The sequence below is a fragment of the Phacochoerus africanus genome, chromosome 8 (genome assembly GCF_016906955.1).
Source record: "Phacochoerus africanus isolate WHEZ1 chromosome 8, ROS_Pafr_v1, whole genome shotgun sequence".
In the NCBI taxonomy this organism is placed as follows: domain Eukaryota; kingdom Metazoa; phylum Chordata; class Mammalia; order Artiodactyla; family Suidae; genus Phacochoerus; species Phacochoerus africanus.
The window spans coordinates 17,214,384-17,232,692 of NC_062551.1; the positions used below are offsets into that span (position 1 = coordinate 17,214,384).

An 18,309-nucleotide genomic window follows, 5' to 3' on the forward strand; every position below is an offset into this window, starting at 1 on the left:
AAAGCTCATCTGAACAAATTTACTGTCTCCCAAAATTTGCCTGAATATGGAAAATTTTAAGCAGTGTATCACAGTTTGTTTTTAAAAATGAGTCGAAGAGGAGTTCCTCTATGATGTAGCAGTTTAAGGATCCAGTGTTGTCTCTGTAGCAACCTGGGTCACTTTCGTGGTACAGGTTCAATCCCTGGCCCAGGAACTTCTAAATGCTGTAGGTGCGGTCGGAAAAAAAAAAATGTGTGTATATATGTGTGTGTGTGTGTATATATATATATATATATATATATATATATGTCAAATAAAATCACTAAGGAACAGAGACAAAATGATGATAAAACTAAAACAAAGAATTCAATATCCGTCAATATTTTCAGAACACCGATATTACAACAGGGAGTGGAAGTACATTGAAAAAAAATTTTTTAACTATTTTCTATGAGTCATAAGATAGATTTAAGAGAAATGTTAAGCAAGAAACTGTCTACCACATGATTCAACAACTCCACTTCAAGGCATATATCCAAGATAATTCTAAAACATACGCCCACACAAAAACTTGTACACAAAGGTTCATAGCAACATTGTTCATAACAGCCTAAAGATGGAGACAACTGAAATGTCCATCACTGGATGAATGGATAAACAAAATATGGTATATTCAAACAATGGAATGTCACTGGGGAATAAAAAGGAATGAAATATTGATATATGCTACAATATCAATGGACCTTAAAAAAACTATGCTAAAGTGAAAGCCAGACAAAAAGGCCACAAAATGTATGACTTAATTTATGGGAACTCCTATAGGGTTTCTTTTTGAGGTGGTGATTAAAAATGACCCAAAATTAGGAGTTTCTGTTGTGGCTCGGCAGTAACGAATCTAACTAGTATCCATGAGGATGCGGGTTTGATCCCTGGCCTCGCACAGTGGGTCACAGTGGGTTAAGGATCCAGTGTTGCTGTGAGCTGATGTGTAGTGTAGGTCACCGACGTAGTGCAAATCCCTCATTGCTGTGGCTATGGCACAGGCTGGCAACTACAGCTCCTGTTTGACCCCAAGCCTGGTAACTTCCATACGCAGCAGGTGCGGCCCTAAAAAGCCAAAAAAAAAAGACCAAAAATTAGATAATGGTGATGATTGTACAATTTTGTGAATAAAATAAAAACCATTCAGTTGCACATTTTAAAAGGCTGAATTATATGGTATACAAATTACATCTTTATAATGTAAGCTATTAGAAAAGAAAAAAACAACTGTCTTCTATGGGGCAAAAAGCATGACCCTGATTATATGTAAATTTAAAATAACCAATTAGGAGTTCCCATCATGGCTCAGTGGTTAACGAATCCGACTAGGAACCATAACGCTGCGGGTTCGATCCCTGCCCTTGCTCAGTGGTTTAAGGATCCAGCATTGCTGTGAGCTGTGGTGTACGTTGCAGACGCAGCTCGGGTCTGGCATTGCTGTGGCTCTGGCATAGGCCAGCGGTTGCAGCTCCAATTAGATCCCTAGCCTGGGAACCTCCATATGCCACAGGAGCAGCCCTAGGAAAGGCAGAAAGACAAAAAATAAATAAATAAAATAACCAATTAAATGCCTATATGCCAATAATCTAAATGATAAATTATAAGCTATACAACTTAAAAGCTGTATCTACTATTATGTTACAGTTGATCAAAATAAAACCCTTCCTATATCCTATAATAGATACCAGCTCAAAACAGTGGACGAATAAAATCAGATGTCTCCTTCAACTGCCATATCCTGCCAATCTTGAACAAATAAGATTTCTTCCCTGTCTTGTTATATAAAAAGTGAAACAAAATCACTTCTATTCTATTAACAACACTGAATTGTTACCAGGATCAAACAGAATAATGTAGCGTAATTATTAGTGGGAAACTCCATTAGTGTAATAATCACTAAAAAAGAATGACTTAATTATTGAGGAGTCAAAAGCAGGACTTGGGCAGGATTAACCCAGTCTTCTTCCCTCCCCCTTCTACATCTACCTACCTACGCAAAGCATACGTTTTAGACCGTTTTCTGCTGGTTGGTAAAAGACTTGCAATTATAAAGGGCTGCATTGACAGTGGATACACATTTCCTATTTAGACTGAAGAAACTAGTCCTTTTTCTAACAGTTTTATCAGTAGTAAAGTTTCATCTCAATTTCCCTAACTCCTAGGTATCTAACTTCAATTACAAAAGGAATATTAACTTCCTAAAACCTCAACTTTATGAACCACAGAGTATAATATAAAGTATTATTCTGAAAGTAGTATTAAAGTTAATGCCTTTTCCTTATTTGTCTAGTCTAATATTTAAGCAAAAATTAAAATGTAATAAAAATTTTTAAATATTTCATTTTGTTGACAGTTAACCAATAAAAGCAAGACTGTCTGACCAACGTATAGACTTCTGCATGGTATATTTAATAAAAACCCATGAAGATTAAGTGGAATTATATTTTGAACCAAGAATGATGACATTCATTAAAAAGAATGACAGATTAAAAAAAAATCATTAACCCATTAGGAGGAATGATCTACACACTCCTGCCTAAACGATTAGATCTATTTAACAGTCACAGAAATACAGAAGTATTTTAAGCTAGTTATACTATATGTTTTAAGAAAAAAATCAGTCTGCATGAAATTCTACAAAAACAGTAACAGTAAAATCAAATGTGAACACTATCATGCAAACGTAACAGCAAACTAATGACTATTTTACCACTTTCTCTTCTAAAAGACGGAACTATTACTGCAAAGGTACCTCTGTCTTTAAAAGAAAGTACTGCCCATATTTAATTCAGTTTCTCCAAGAAGATGGCAAGGTAAGTGCCAAATGGTCAATTAAAGGGATAAAATATATATACTATGCATTCAAAATAAATAAATGCAAAAGTAAATGGAAGGTACAAGATAGGTATTCAAGTAAAATCTCCTAATATAAATTGAGATCTCCCTAAATTCATAAAAAGTCTAAATTATGCAACATAAATCCCATTGGTAGAGGAAACAGTTTTCTAATATAATTTTGTACTATAACCATAGTCCTCATAATCCAGAGGCTATGGCGTGGATGAAATGAATCATTCAACATTGTTTGAGCACGGCAATTTTAAGTGATTGTGGCAATATAGCACAGTGGCTAAAAGAAGAGGCTTTTAATCCTGGTCTTAGTATTTATTAGTTGTGTGACCTTAAGGAAGTTATTTAATCTCTTTAAGTTTTCATTTCATCAGCTGTAGACTAGAAGCCACAAAAGGTGATGGTGAGGGTTAATGATACAATGCTTATAAAGTGGTTAATAAAATTCCCAGCATAAAGTCAGAGTTCAAAACATTGTTTTTGTTTTTTTTTGGTTTTTTGTTTTTTGTGGGGTTTTTTTTTGCTTTTTAGGGCCTCACTAGTTGCATATGGAAGTTCCCAGGCTAGGAGTCAAATTGGAGCTGCAGTTGCCAGCCTATACCACAGCCACAGCAGCTTGGAATCTGAGCTGCATCTATGCAGCTAAAATGAAGTTCACGGCAACCCTGGATCCTTAACCCACTGAGCGAGGCCAGGGATCGAACCTATGTCCTCATGAATACTAGTTGGATTTGTTTCTGCTGCCAACACAATGGGAATCCCGTAATTTTTATTATTAGCTATATATGCATTCCATGGGTATGCGGCTGCTTCTTATGACTATCATATCTATCCCAGACACAGCATCCCAAGGAGATAATACTTTTTTGCAATGTGAACATATATTACCATTAATGGTGATAATTAACAAATAATAATTACAGATGAAAAGTTTCAGAAAACCATGTTTCCTATTTCTTTTGTATTATCTATCTTTAGCTGGATATATTCATACTTCAACAGTACTTTAATTAAATAGGAAATAAAGAAATGAAATGAAAAAAAGAAACAAAGTTGGCAACTATTCCTCAGCTCCTACTAAGGCAGTATGATCTGAATTATCTAGCATATCCTGGATCTGGCCTTCAGAATGTGGCTATGGTCATGTTCAAAGTATGATATCACATAAAAGAACTACATCATGCCCCATTAAAACTGAAGCTACATCCTAACAATATTCAAGTTGAGACATACTGCGGATTATAGTAAAATAGCACCCAAATTAGAAAAGTTTTAAAACCATCAACAGATTATTTCTTCTGTCCCTATCTGAACACAAAAGAATGGACATGGAATCTACAAACTTTATTTTATTTTATTTTTTGTCTTTTTTTTTGCTATTTCTTGGGCCGCTCTCGCGGCATATGGAGGTTCCCAGGCTAGGGGTCTAATCAGAGCTGTAGCCGCCAGCCTACGCCAAAGCCACAGCAACGCGGGATCCGAGCCGCGTCTGCAAACTACACCACAGCTCACGGCAACGCCGGATCGTTAACCCACTGAGCAAGGGCAGGGACTGAACCCGAAACCTCATGGTTCCTAGTCGGATTCGTTAACCACTGCGCCACGACGGGAACTCCGGAATCTACAAACTTTAAAAGCAGCATAGTTATAATTGAACATCATCCAGAGGAAATACTAGTATTAAAATAAAATTTTCATAATAATGAAAAATAGAGAAATCCGAGCTTTTCTTCAGATCAGAATGTTTATCACTTTCTTTTTAAAATTAGGCTGTTTGGGAGTTTCCATTATGGCTCAGCAGGTTACGAGCCTGACTAGTATCCATGAGGATGTAGGTTTGACCCCTGGCCTCACTCAGTGGGTTAAGGATTCAGTGTTGCTGAGAACTGTGGTGTAGGTCACAGAAGTGGCTCACATCTGATGAGGCCGTGGTATAGGCCAGCAGCTTCAGCTCTGATTTGACCCCTGGCCTGGGAATTTCCATGTGTGGCAAGTGTGGCCCTAAAGAAAAAATAAAATAAAGTTTAAAAATAAAATAAAAGTAGGGTGTTTGCTAAGATAAAGTACAGATATAATCACTGCTGAGATGAATTAAAAGAAAGTAAAAAATAAAATCTACTAAGAGTGAATAATTTGACAAAACTAAGCTACAATTAAAGAGTAACAGCTCCGTAACTGTCCAAGGCAGTAATACCCATAACAAACCAATAGGAAATTTAAGTGAATGGAACTCAGTCTCTTCTGCTCTTCTGAATTCCAAAGTAAGGCCAAAGAAAATTACATAATGAAAATCTTGGAGTTTCTGCCATGGCACATCAGGTTAAGAATCTGACTGCAGTGGCTTGGGTCATTGCAGAGGTGCGGATTCAATCCCCAGCCCCATGCAGTGGGTTAAAGGATCTGGTGCTGTGGCGTGGGTCACAGCTATGTCTTGGATTTAATCCCTGGCTTGGGAACTTCCAGATGTGACCACAACACTTAAAAAAAAAGAAAAGAAAAGAAAAAGAAAATCTTCTTAAGGGATGTAGAAAGGACAATTTTTCCTATTTATTACTTGTAATAATACTCATTACAAGGAAACCAGACTGTGGTGAAGCACATACAACATGATTGAATTTAAACACATACACACGTCATTTATTTTCTATGCCAAGGTTAGCAAAATAAGAACTTCATTTCCCATTATACTATACTTTAATTTGGAATCAAAACTCCAACTGCTCTATATTTACAAACTTCTGCTGACCTTACTGTTTCTTTTGTTCTAACACAAAACACTTAGAATCACAGCAATTAATCACACAATGAAGATGCTGTGAAAATCCTCTGGCTTTGCAATTTACTTCAGGCAAACTATTCAAATTACTTTTTAAATCATTACAGAATGATAATAGGAAACTACAAACTGCTACATACCTTTCGAATTTTATTAGAAATCACCCACCTTTAGTTTAGTCCAGAAAATTTGACTATAGCTTTTAAAGTGTTTCAAATTTTACACGATCACAAACTGGAGAATGGAAAATTTAGAGATGTCTGAAAGATTAATAGAAAATGAAAAGGCCTCAGATATTTAATATCTCTATATTTTCTTACTTACTACATAAAATTGGAGAGGAAGGTGTTTGCAATGTCAAAGTAGAGCCATCTTTCCTTGTGATATTTACTCGAAAAACCAATCTGGCACGAGTGCTTTTTTTCTTGGAACCAGCAATTCCTATTCTGGCTTCAACGTCAGCATTCCTCAACTTCAATATCCCCACACAGTCCACCCTAACACAGAAAAAAAATATATTAACTGGTATTTTCTGTTGTATAAGTAGTACAATATAGTACTATATATATATATATATATATATATATTTTTTTTTTTTTTTGTCTTTTATCTATTTTTGGCCGTACCTACAGTATATGGAGGTTTCCAGGCTAGGGGTCGAATCTGAGCTGTAGCCGCCAGCTTATGCCACAGCAACACCAGATCCTTAACCCACTGAGCAAGGCCAGGAATCAAACTCACAACCTCATGGTTCCTACTCAGATTCGTTTCCACTGCACCACAACGGGAGCTCCAGTAGTACAATATTCTTAATCAAAAAAGTTTTTTTAAAAATAATTTGATTCCTTATAACATTTTTGAACATGTGATATAATCATATAGTTCCAAATTTTAAAAGTACAGGAAGGTAAATTCTGATCAACTTTTCATTTATAATAATAATGCAAAAAAGAATAGAGAAGTAAAATGACTATTTCAAAATCTGAACAAAAGTAATTGTTTACAAGAGATTTTTTTTGCTTTGAAAATTAAATTTAACTTCTTTCTTTCTTTTTTTTTTTTTTTTGTTGTTGTTATTGTTGTTGTTGTTGCTATTTCTTGGGCCACTCCCGCGGCATATGGAGGTTCCCAGGCTAGGGGTCAAATCGGAGCTGTGGCCACCGGCCTACGCCAGAGACACAGCAACGTGGGATCCGAGCCGCGTCTGCAACCTACACCACAGCTCACGGCAACGCCGGATCATTAACCCACTGAGCAAGGGCAGGGACCGAACCCGCAACTTCATGGTTCCTAGTCGGATTCATTAACCACTGCGCCACGACGGGAACTCCTAACTTCTTTCTTTTTGCAGCTAATTCAGATATTAAAATGGAGGGGATGAATTTTACTTGAAAAAAAATTAGTAACTGTCTCATCCCAAAATGGAACATATTCGGTCATTAAAACATATGCTGTAAATAATATTTAATGTTATGGGAAAATGCTCATGATATGCAAGATTCAAAATAGTAAATACAGTACTATTTCAATTTTATCAGAAAAAAATGGAAAAATAAATGTAGAAATAGTAGTTCTGGGTAATTAGTAATTAGTTGGCTTTTGAGGGACATATTTTTTAGCATTTTATTATTACTAATTTTTACTTGTTTTATTATTCTATATTTTCAACTTACACTAACTCTCTACCTTCCGCCATAATAATCTGTAATTTCAAGTTAAAAAAATAAATCTTTACAAAGTATGTTTCAAAATTTCCCTTTTCCAATCATCTTCTTACTAAACTTATTCCCCCAAACCCCTAAAAACCAAGTAGACAATAGTTCTTTAGCTATCCAATGTAAATAAATTACAACACAGGTATATCCCATATCAGTATTTGTTGCTGTTATGGTTCTTCTTTAGGATTAAAGGTCCTAACAAAAGGATTAAGGAAAAAAAATTTAATTTAAATCATTAACATTTCTAATATTTCTCAGTTAATGAAAATGCATGAGATGAAAAACAGGTAGGACTAGGACATAATTTTTTTAACACAGGAAAATAGAAACAAAAGGTAAATTTAAACCAGCAATATGTTTTTTCATACCAAGATGGGTCAAGGTAGCATGAATGGTCTCTGTCAGTTTCTACTGAAAACACTAAGGAAATGGAATTTAGGAAAGTACATCAAACTGCCTATAATTTTATTTTTTAATGTTAATATCGTTAATTCCAATGTGTAAGTTTGGATTATTCTCCAAAAAGCCAGCATTCCACCTGGCTTTTATATCCTGGCCTTTCACCATGAGAATTCTTTGGTAAAGGACAAAAGAATCCCCATTTTCAGCATTACCATTCTGCAATAATCTATTCTTTTTTTTTTTTTTGGTCTTTTTTTTTTGCTATTTCTTGGGCCCCTCCCGAGGCATATGGAGGTTCCCAGGCTAGGGGTCGAATCGGAGCTGTAGCCGCCGGCCTACGCCAAAGCCACAGCAACTCGGGATCTGAGCCACATCTGCAACCTACACCACAGCTCACGGCAACGCCGGATCGTCAACCCACTGAGCGAGGGCAGGGACCGAACCCGCAACCTCATGGTTCCTAGTCGGATTCGTTAACCACTGCGCCACGACGGGAACTCCCTAATCTATTCTTTTTATCTGTAATGTTTAAAACATTTTGTACAATGCTAAAAATCTTTTATACATTAGAAACTAAAAATTTTTCCTGCCTACCACAAAAATGTAATGAGCAATAAAAACATTATTTACTAAGTACTCACGCCAGTGTCATATTGTTGCTTGGATCAAGGCCAACTTCTATAACAGTCGTGCCTTCGATGTCTACTTCTTTGCAGGGAGTTGTATTTCGCCCAGTTACCCTGCAGGCCTGATAAAATCCATGTGGCTTCACTCGACCAGAATCGTTGCCCACAAACACCTGCAACACTACTGGCTCATTATGGCCTTCCAGCTGGAGTGAGATAACATGGATCATATACATTAATCAGCATTTCAAATAATCTAATTGTGAAACAAATATTTAAGACAAAGTCCTACATTTATAACTAGATTATAATAAAGAAATACCTCAAATCCCCCAGAAAAACAGAGGTTAAATATTTTCATAAGAGAGAATTGGCTAAGTTTCTGCAGAAAATTCTGTTTTAGTTCTGTAATAATTACATTTTAATTAAAACTTTAGATGTTCAATGATAAATTATCATTTGTAATTAATTTCTTACATCCAGTTAAGAATAAATACACAATTCTTTAAGGTATTTATAAATTAGACTGCCAAAGAAGCACATGGGTTACTCAGGACATACCATTACCACTAATGGAAAACTGTACTAGGGGCATCATTATTATCATTAAGTGAGAGTATATATACTAAATTTTTACTCTTTCAAAGCTGTTTGAGTAGGAAACTATTTGAAGTTCACCTATTTTAATAATAGGGAAATGAAGCTCATTTTCATAGACTAGATGTATACAAACAACATCGCAAAAATCCTAGGCCAAAACATTATGAAAAACTGCTGGTTCGAATGAGGATCTTTGGGTTATTAGAGGTTTCTAGCAAGCCTTCATAAATTAAATTATAATTTGTATGCTGAAGAAGAAATATTTAAAACGGGTTTTGGGAACAAATGTTTCCAATGCTAGTTCGTGATAAGGTTTATAGTTAAACATTGAAGCTGCTAATTAGAATGCAGAAAAATCACAAACTTGTAGAATGTACATTAAAGCGCTTAAAAAAACCTCATATAACTTTTCTATCCAAGAATAGCTATACCTCTGTATGTGTATTGTTATAATGAGTCAAATAAGCAGGCAAATAAGCAGTCTACCCAAACTGTTAATCAGCAGTAGCTAGAACAGTGTCTGGTACATAAAAGGGTACAATATTTTGACAATGAATGAATGAGTAAATAAACTTTTAAGATCAGTCAATTTACTTCCTACTATAGGCAATTAATCTAACAATGCTTCTGAAGACAAACCATAACTTAAAGCCAGAGAAATTAGGTTAAAAATATTAACCAAACTATCAAAATGTCTCATTAGACAAATATTTCCACAAAGTATAATTTAAATTTTTCAGTTGCCTATTACTTGTCCTGAATTTGGAGGATTGAAGAAATGTTGGTGTGGTGAGTTAATAGAAGGGTAGGAATGATATTGTATATTGAGTGACTATTAACCGATCTTATAAATGGTCACAAGTTTCTTGATCCGAAGTTTCTACTATTATTTAATTCAAGTATAAAACAAAAGGCAGCCCAATTAAATATCATTCAACTAACCCATTTATACCAACTGCGTTTATAAGAATCATATGACTAGCCAAAATTCTTCCCTGTTTAGTATTTTTCAAGGGATAAGAATATTGTTAAACATCCCTTACTCTGGTTTTTTTTTTTTTTTTTTTTTTGCTTAGTCTTCAAAGAGAAATAGTCTTTATAACAAGGTATCCCAGGTGCTAAAATTTAAATGCCCCCTACTTTTTCTTTTAGTCTAAGTTCTGAAAAGGTAAAGACTCAACTGATATCCTGTTTCTTAAACTAAAGACTTAAGTTACCTATTAATCGTCTTTTCTAAGTTGAGTAGTTCTGATTACTTCAGCCACCTAAAAACCTTATTTTCCAAGTCCATGATAATTTACAATATTTCTTTGAGTTCGCTTTACAATTTCTTCTTAAATATAAGGTTTGGGAAGAATCCAATACAGTTGCTACCAATCTCAAATGTAAGGGAAAGGTAAGTCATGTTTTCCATATATTTTACTTGTTAAAACATCCTCACCTCTCTTTTCGTTTAAACTGAAATTCAAATTACATCAGAGTAACAATATTTAGCCTATGATTCAGTCAGAATTTTATTTTCATTTCTTTCTTTTCTTTTTTTGGTCTTTTTGCCTTTTCTAGGGCTGCTCCTGCGGTATATGGAGGTTCCCAGGCTAGAGGTCCAATCGGAGCTGTAGCCACCAGCCTACACCACAGCCACAGCAACGCGGGATCCAAGCTGCATCTGTGTGACCTACACCACAGCTCATGGCAACACTGGATCCTTAACCCACTGAGCAAGGCCAGGGATTGAACCCACAACCTCATGGTTCCTAGTCGGATTCGTTAACCAAGGAACCACAATGGGAACTCCCTACTTTCATTTCTTATATAGCTAGTAGTTCTATTTTAGGCAGCTTTTATTGTTTAAAAGCAAAATAACTAAAAAGTAAAAGTGGGTAAAATTCTCTATATACTGCTAAGTAAAATAACTACCTTTACTGTAGGAAAGCCTTGCTGTGTTCTGTCCTTTACTGAGCCACGACTACCCTCAGTCAGGTATCGAGCTCGGTGCTGGGTCTCAGGTTGTACAACTATCTTCAGCTCCTTTCCCTCACTTTTGACAGGATACTGTCCACACAACATAGGGCTCTTCTTTACTCCAGCTCCTTTTTGGTTTTCCAATGTTCTGAGAAGTCAAAGCACAATGTGGAAAAGGGATCAATAAGAGTTTTCTACAAAAGTCATCTAAGGTGAAGGAAGAAAGAGAATAGGCAAGAACATTAAAAACAACTGATTATCTTACTGACAAAGTAAAAGGCAGCCTAAGGGATGATACATTCCATAGAATTGAAATATTTGTAATAAAGTTGGACAGAGAAGACAAAGAACACATATGTGTGGCAGGAGTAAGGGAGGGAGACTAAATGCAATAAACCAAGAAAAACAGGAAAGAGAATAGCTAATGTCACTATAACCTTTCACAGTGTACTTCAGTCAAAATGAAGTTTAAAAATTACACATGTTTGTTACATAAAGCTACAAAATTACCATTATTTTCTAGTAACACTTGCAAAGCAAAAGAAAAGTAGGGATAGCGAAAACAAATGAACAACAAAAAAAAGGCCTTTAAAAAACCAAAGGTACATATAGCATATTCTTTTGGATATCTTCCTCAGAACATCAAATTGGAAAAATTATAAATAAAAAAATCAGTGACTCAGTTTTTATCGGGAAATTAGCTTTACTCTAAACAATCTTTCCCAGAAGTTTAATTTCTCAAAGTATTTTTGTGATTTGCTAAATAAATAAACATTTAGCATATTAAAAAAAATGTAATCTGGGCTTTACAGATAGGCAATCTAATTTTTAAAAAGTTGTGTTTCTAATGTTTATTTGTATATAATGCATTTGTTATTCAGAATGTATGTTCAAAGAAAAATATTTCAAATGGTGGATAGGACTTCAGGTCAACACATTTAATCTAATCAGTGCTTACACATTTAGTATTGTAAATGTGTGATAAAAATAAAGAGCAAAGAATATTATTAGTTTAAAAATTACCTATGCATATTTAAAAATAGAGTCAGGGCCTATAATGCTTTCCAAATGACTCCCCCAGTCCTAAATTTACACTTGAGTTGAGGATACAAGAGCCAAGAGATTACCTTGGACAAAATCCCTTCCAAAAGCAAACAGGTCCCAGGAGGACTATTATGACTTAAACATAGAGGAGGAGTTTCTACTGCAGTGCAGTGAGTTAAGGACCCAGCGTTTGTCTCTGTGGCAGTATGGGTTCAATCCCTGGCCCAGCACAGTGGATTAAGTAAGAATCTAGCATTGCCACAGGCGTGGCCTGGATCCCATCTCTGGCCCAGGAACTTCCATATCCTGCAAGTGCAGCCAAAAAGCAAACAAAAGAAAACATAGAGGAGCAATAGTAGGTAAGCGGGCTGTGTGTGTTGGGGGGTGCACAGCATACGGAAATTCCCAGGCCATGAAGTGAATCTGCGCCACAGCAGCAACCGGTGCAGCAACAACACCAGATCCTTAATCCACTGCACCACAAGAGAAATCACTAAGCAGTCTTAAACCTAGGGCTAATGTTTACCTTCTATTTCTAAACAAGTTGTTGCCTGAGTCAGAAGAAAGGCTATACACTCAATGGAAGCTGGGGTTGGGGTGAACCTCTAAGAGTGGGACAGAGGAAAGAAGAATGCAAAGGAATGCAGTAAGACTGACTGGATGAAAGGAAGGGTTTTGAGGGGAAGTACTATGCTCAGTCATCTGCATATTTCCTAAACTCTGTGCAATTCCTGAAACAAAAGATGCTGAAAAAAGTATTTGTTGATGAAGACAAACTTGTTGATGACGTTTGACATAATTAAGTCAAAGATTACCCATGTAAGTAATTTAAAAGGCCCTGGAAGAATTCTATGAACAATTCTATTCTATGAACAAAAGTACTGAACTGAAGCTGGAACAAAGGGCAATAAATTCTATATTTTTCATCATTCTGGGTAGAAATTAAAATATTTGCACTGAATAAAATGTGTAGTACTTTGCATATGAAATTCTATAATGAACTGTTTTTTACTCATTTTATTTTTTATTGATTTATTTTCTCTTTTTAGGGCTGCACCTGTGGCATAAGGAAGCTCCTGGGGTAGGAGTCGAATCAGAGTTGTAGCTGCAGCCTACACCACAGCCACAGCAATGCCAGATCCAAACCTCATCCTCAACCTATGCAGCAGCTTGTGGCAATGCCACATCCTTAACCCACTGAGAGGCCACAGATTTAACCCCGCATCCTCAGTGACACTATGTCAGGTTCTTAACCCACTGAGCCAAATGGGAACTCGTGCTTTTTACCCATTTTAAAAGACAAAGCAAAAATATTCATTTACTGAAACTATGTAAAAACATCCCCCAAATAACCACTGAAAGGGAACAAAAGAAAATATAGCAAAATACTAATAGGAGTTACACTGAGTTACTAGATTATATGTTATTTATTTTCCTGAATTTTCCGATGATTATAATTAACACTTATTTATTTTATAATAGAAAAGGGAACACTTTGGTCTGAAATATAAGGAAAATTTAGCAGACCATTACTTTGGCAAGTTACTACTTTTATTTATTTTTTTATCTTTTGCTTTTTAAGGCCAGCCCACAGCATAGGGAGGTTCCCAGGCTAGGGGTCCAACTGGAGCTATAGGCGTTGGCCTACACCACAGTCTAAGCAACGCCAGATCCTTAACCCACTGAGCAAGGCCAGGGATCGAACCTGAAACATTATGGTTCCTAGTTGGATTCATTTCCGCTGGGCCATGATGAGAACTCCTGCTTTTATTTTTATACATATTTTTCTCTTTATGGCTGCATCTGCAGAATATAAGTTCCCAGGCCAGGGGTTGAACTGGAGCTGCAGCTACAAGCCTACACCACAACCATGGCAACACCAGATCCAAACCCCATCTGCAACCTACATGTTAGCTTGTGGCAACACCAGATCCTTAACCCACCAAGCTAGGCCAGGGATGGTACTGGTATCCTCACAGAGACAATGTCCGTCCTTAACCTACTGAGCCACTTCAGGAAATCCCAAGATACGGTTTCTACACTCACTTATGTTAGCCATGCTAATACTTATGAGGGTGAACAGATGATAGTTAATTTTACTATCTCAGTAAAATAAAATGTTTCATTTAGGATGAAGACCATTGAGTAAGTTGCTAAAGTATATGCATTATGACTTAAAGAAGAACAGCACATGTAATCAAACAATTTCTGAAATGATACATTTAAAAGACCTTAAAACTAACTTTATTCTTAAAGTTTAAACATACAGTGAAATACATACATATTTAGATCTCTAGCTGTGTCAAACAATAAAAACATCAACTAATTCTTAGAAAAGCAGTCATTCAAATTACTAGTTTTTAAGGCATTTTTGGCTTCATTTCATTGTTGTTGTTTTTGTTTGTTTGTTTTAGGGCCACAGGTGCAGCATAAGGAAGTTCCCAGGCTAGGGGTGGAATCAGAGCTATTGCTGCCGGCCTACACCACAGCCATAATAAGGCAGGATCTGAGCCACGTCTGCAACCTACACCACAGCTCATGGCAACGCTGGATCCTTAACCCACTGAGCAAGGCCAGGGACCGAACCTGGGTCCTCATGGATGCTAGTTAGATTCGTTTCCACTGAGCCACAACAGAAACTCCCTATAAATTGTAAATCTATGGCAAAATTTCTTTCATATTTCTAACATCTTTCTTATTGAAGAATACAGGACTTTAGTTTGAGATCCTCTTAACAACTGTTTTCGAAGGCCTATTTTTCTGTATTTACATATGGTTTTATCCTTTCCTCAATATTGTTCTGATAAATTCAAAATTTAAACTTCTTCCATCATTTTCATATGCTAGTGTCAAATATTTTTCCATTACCTAAGAAGCTGGACATTTCTTCTGCTGCTTGATGAGTTTCTGTTCCATGAATTATTTCATGAGAGATTTTTGTCTTGACAAATGTTATTATACTTTCCCTGGGTAACCTCAAATCATTTCTAAGATATATCTATCATACAAAAGCAGAAGCAGAAAAGATGTAGGTCAAGATATCTCTTTAACAGCAACTGCAAATCATGTGTGTTGACTAACTGTAAGCCAAAATTTGTTCTTCATTTGAACCTTAACATTATTTCAGTATAAAGATGAAAATCTCTACTATGGAACTTTAAAAAACCCACTTTCTCAATCAAAGCCCAAATAAACATATATCTATATTAAATGACAGACACACAAGAGCCTTTTAGATCTGTGCTACTATGTTTCAGACATTCTACAGGTAATAGTTCTACAAATATTTTCTAGAATTTTTGACCCTGCTAATGGCAACTCTTTAGGAAAAGATATACCTTGTTTTCTTTTACTAATCTGGACTTCCTAAAAATGGAGACCATTTAAATTTGCATTTTTAATTTAACTACATCACCCCAAGGAATTTTTAAATGAGAGTAGAAAAGTAGTACAGAATAATCATTGCTTAAATGGTAGATAGTACTTTAAAAATATACTGAGAGAATATTTAAGGACAAATATAATATACATTAAGAATATTCTCTATAATACTCAATAGATTTTTAACTTACTGATGTAATCAGTTAGTGAACCAATCAAAAACTTTTCCATCACATTCTGTGACAATCTGAAATGGTGGGAGGTCCTAGATCAACTAAAGGACCTTGCGACCCAAAAAAATAATCTATGAAAATTCTGTGAGTTAAATTGTATCAAACTATGTTGAATATACTGTAGGAAAATCTAATTAGAAGTCTAGCAATTAAATATTACAATAAAAGTATTAAAGGAATTAAAAAGTTAAAAATAAGTCACAGTATTCTGTACTTTAGAAGTGAATATCAATGTAGTTATCAAAATGAGTTTCTGTTCCATGAATTATTTCATGTGAGATTTTTGTCTTGACAAATGTTATTATACTTTCCCTGGTTAACCTACCATGTAGTTATCGAAATATATTTATCGAATGTTGTGAACTGGCAGAGATGAATGAAAGCTCAAATGCGTACCATGATCCTGTTGTATCATTCTTTAGATTACATAACCCAAAATCACAGAAAAAAAATTTAATTTTTTTAAAATCCCAAATTGGTATAATGTATTAAAGAAAAAGTTTAAAATAAATACTTGAATCTAAAGTGAGAATCAAAACATCAATTTAGTTTTTTCTTGTTTTCATCAAATAAAAGAAAAAAGAAAAATAAATTCTAAAATCTTCACAAAAATGGAAATGACTGAACTATATGGAGAGACAATGTAAAAGAGAACACAAACTAGCCCTTGTAAATGTTTAAGTGGTTTTAGCTAAGTTGTTGCATTGCTAATTATTTCTATGAGTAAAAACATTAAAAATTATTTTAAAATATAAACACATTTGAAATTTAAAAGTTATTTCTAAACATTATTTCCATTTTCTACTACTTAATCATGCTCATACTAAGATACCTATTGGTAAAATCTACTGATACTTTGTTTTCTTCTCTAGTGAAACCTGATTGTAAGTTAAATTTTTCATGTTATTTCAGTGATAAAATTAGTATCTTTGCTTTAGATGCAAATTTGGGCTGAGCAATTAAGAAAAATGAATGATTTATTTTTTCGTTTTGCATTATGGTGAGAGAATTTTAAAAAAATGTGAATACCAACCCATTTCCTGCTTTTGAGTTGCCTTTGTTGTCCGTGGTAAGCTGAGAAAGCACATAGTGAGGTGCTTTGGCACTGTCGGCATCAAATATATCCATGTTAGATTCTTCACAATCTCGTCGTTTGACCCCCGGCCTCTGCTTTGGATTTCGTTTTCGTGATTTACGAGGTACCTCAGTGTTATCATTGTAGGAACTGGTGCTCATGTTACTGAAGTTGGAGGGGGAATCCTCCATCCACATACTGCAGCTCTGCTCAGATTCCAATCCACACCCCTCATCCTGGCAGGACATCCGACTGTTATCCAGCAAGTCCTCAGGTGGTGGTGAGATGTACAAGACTGTGTGCCTCTTCGGGGTTGATGGATGCTGCTGAACTGTGTTACTGGTTAACTGCTTTTCACTTACCCCTCGGTTACTTACCCCCAAGGCTGAGGAGCAGCTCTCCACTTGCATAGCCTTGCTGTCGGTGACTGAGGTAGAATAAATGGTAGGGCTGGAAGAGGTGGTAAAGGAGCTGCAAGCACCGCCCATGGAGGAAGAGGAGGGAGCTGAAGAAGCATCTGCAGTGTACAATTTAAGAGTAAATACACTATACATGTTATCACCTACACTGGCTAGCAGTCCCATTGAAAATGTGATTTGTGAAGTGATTGTTTTTCCCCAAAATGAATAGTTGGAATTTGGTTACATTTTAGAATATAAATGCTTCAAGCAAAACAAGACCTAAGAAATGCAATTTTTTAAAATGCCCAAATAGCATTATTTTACTTGTGTTATAATTGATAAATTTTTAAAAATCTAATTTAATGTTTTAAGCTGTAAAGCAAAAATAAAGCTTTTATTGCCTCGGATAGATTTTCTATTGAATTTTAATCATTTAAAATAATAAAAAAACCCCAATATCGAATATATGCTTGTGGTCCACATTCAATGCCAATTAAATAATTCATTATAGAATTTGAAAAGTGGGACTGTGCTTAGCCACAAAATATTAAAATAAGTTTCTAACCTATGAAGCAGAGAACTACAGGTCATTTTTAATGCAGACACTCCCTGCTTCAGAGGCAAATCCTGGAATAAAAATATGAGAAAATAAATGAGAAAAGAGCTGCTGATTATTGCAGATATCAATTATAAAATGAGAAATAAATAGAAAAAATATATAATCAACTGAATTGGAGGCAAAATGGAACTGGTACCATCACTATGACTGCTGTAAAATCTAGAAGAAATAAAAGTGACAAAGGTTTGATTTGGAACATGCTGGGCTGTAAGAAGATTAATAAGCGAGTTAACCACTAACAGTCTCCAGAAGTTGGAAGTGGCAGTTCAAAACCATGATCTCTAAAATATATAAATCCATCCTTTAAGGTAGAATGAAAAGCAGAGTAAGGAGTGATTATTGGATGGATTTTTCTTACAAAGTACTTGATTACACATTCAGCAACTGGTTACCACTGTCTGTTTTTACTCTTTTGATTTTAACTTTTAAGGGAATTTCCTCAGGTGAGGAACAACAAAATATGTTGGCTGAAGTCTAACAAAAAAGAGTTTTAAAAAATCTCTGGAGAGAACCAGAATGAGTTCTCACAAAAAGTTGTTTCTTTTTTTTTTTCTCCCAATAAAATCATGAATCTATTATGCCTAACAAAAAAACTTAA

At 35.3% G+C, this 18,309-nt stretch overlaps 1 protein-coding gene across 7 annotated transcripts in view; it reads right to left on the reverse strand.

The window, feature by feature from the left end:
* The window catches only part of NFAT5 (nuclear factor of activated T cells 5), a 120,456-nt gene that overhangs the window by 32,097 nt on the left and 70,050 nt on the right, over window positions 1-18,309 (reverse strand). For 5 of the 7 annotated variants that reach the window (XM_047793807.1, XM_047793809.1, XM_047793810.1 and 2 more), the window contains 4 exons: window positions 16,650-17,208; window positions 10,914-11,106; window positions 8,412-8,602; window positions 5,975-6,147 (listed from right to left, as the gene is read on the reverse strand). In XM_047793807.1, coding sequence (XP_047649763.1) covers window positions 5,975-6,147; window positions 8,412-8,602; window positions 10,914-11,106; window positions 16,650-17,208 — 1,116 coding nt within the window. Of the gene's footprint in view, window positions 1-5,974; window positions 6,148-8,411; window positions 8,603-10,913; window positions 11,107-14,870; window positions 14,996-16,649; window positions 17,209-17,657; window positions 17,720-18,309 lie in introns of those variants that run through there. The other 2 variants (XM_047793811.1, XM_047793812.1) reach the window with 2 other exon arrangements.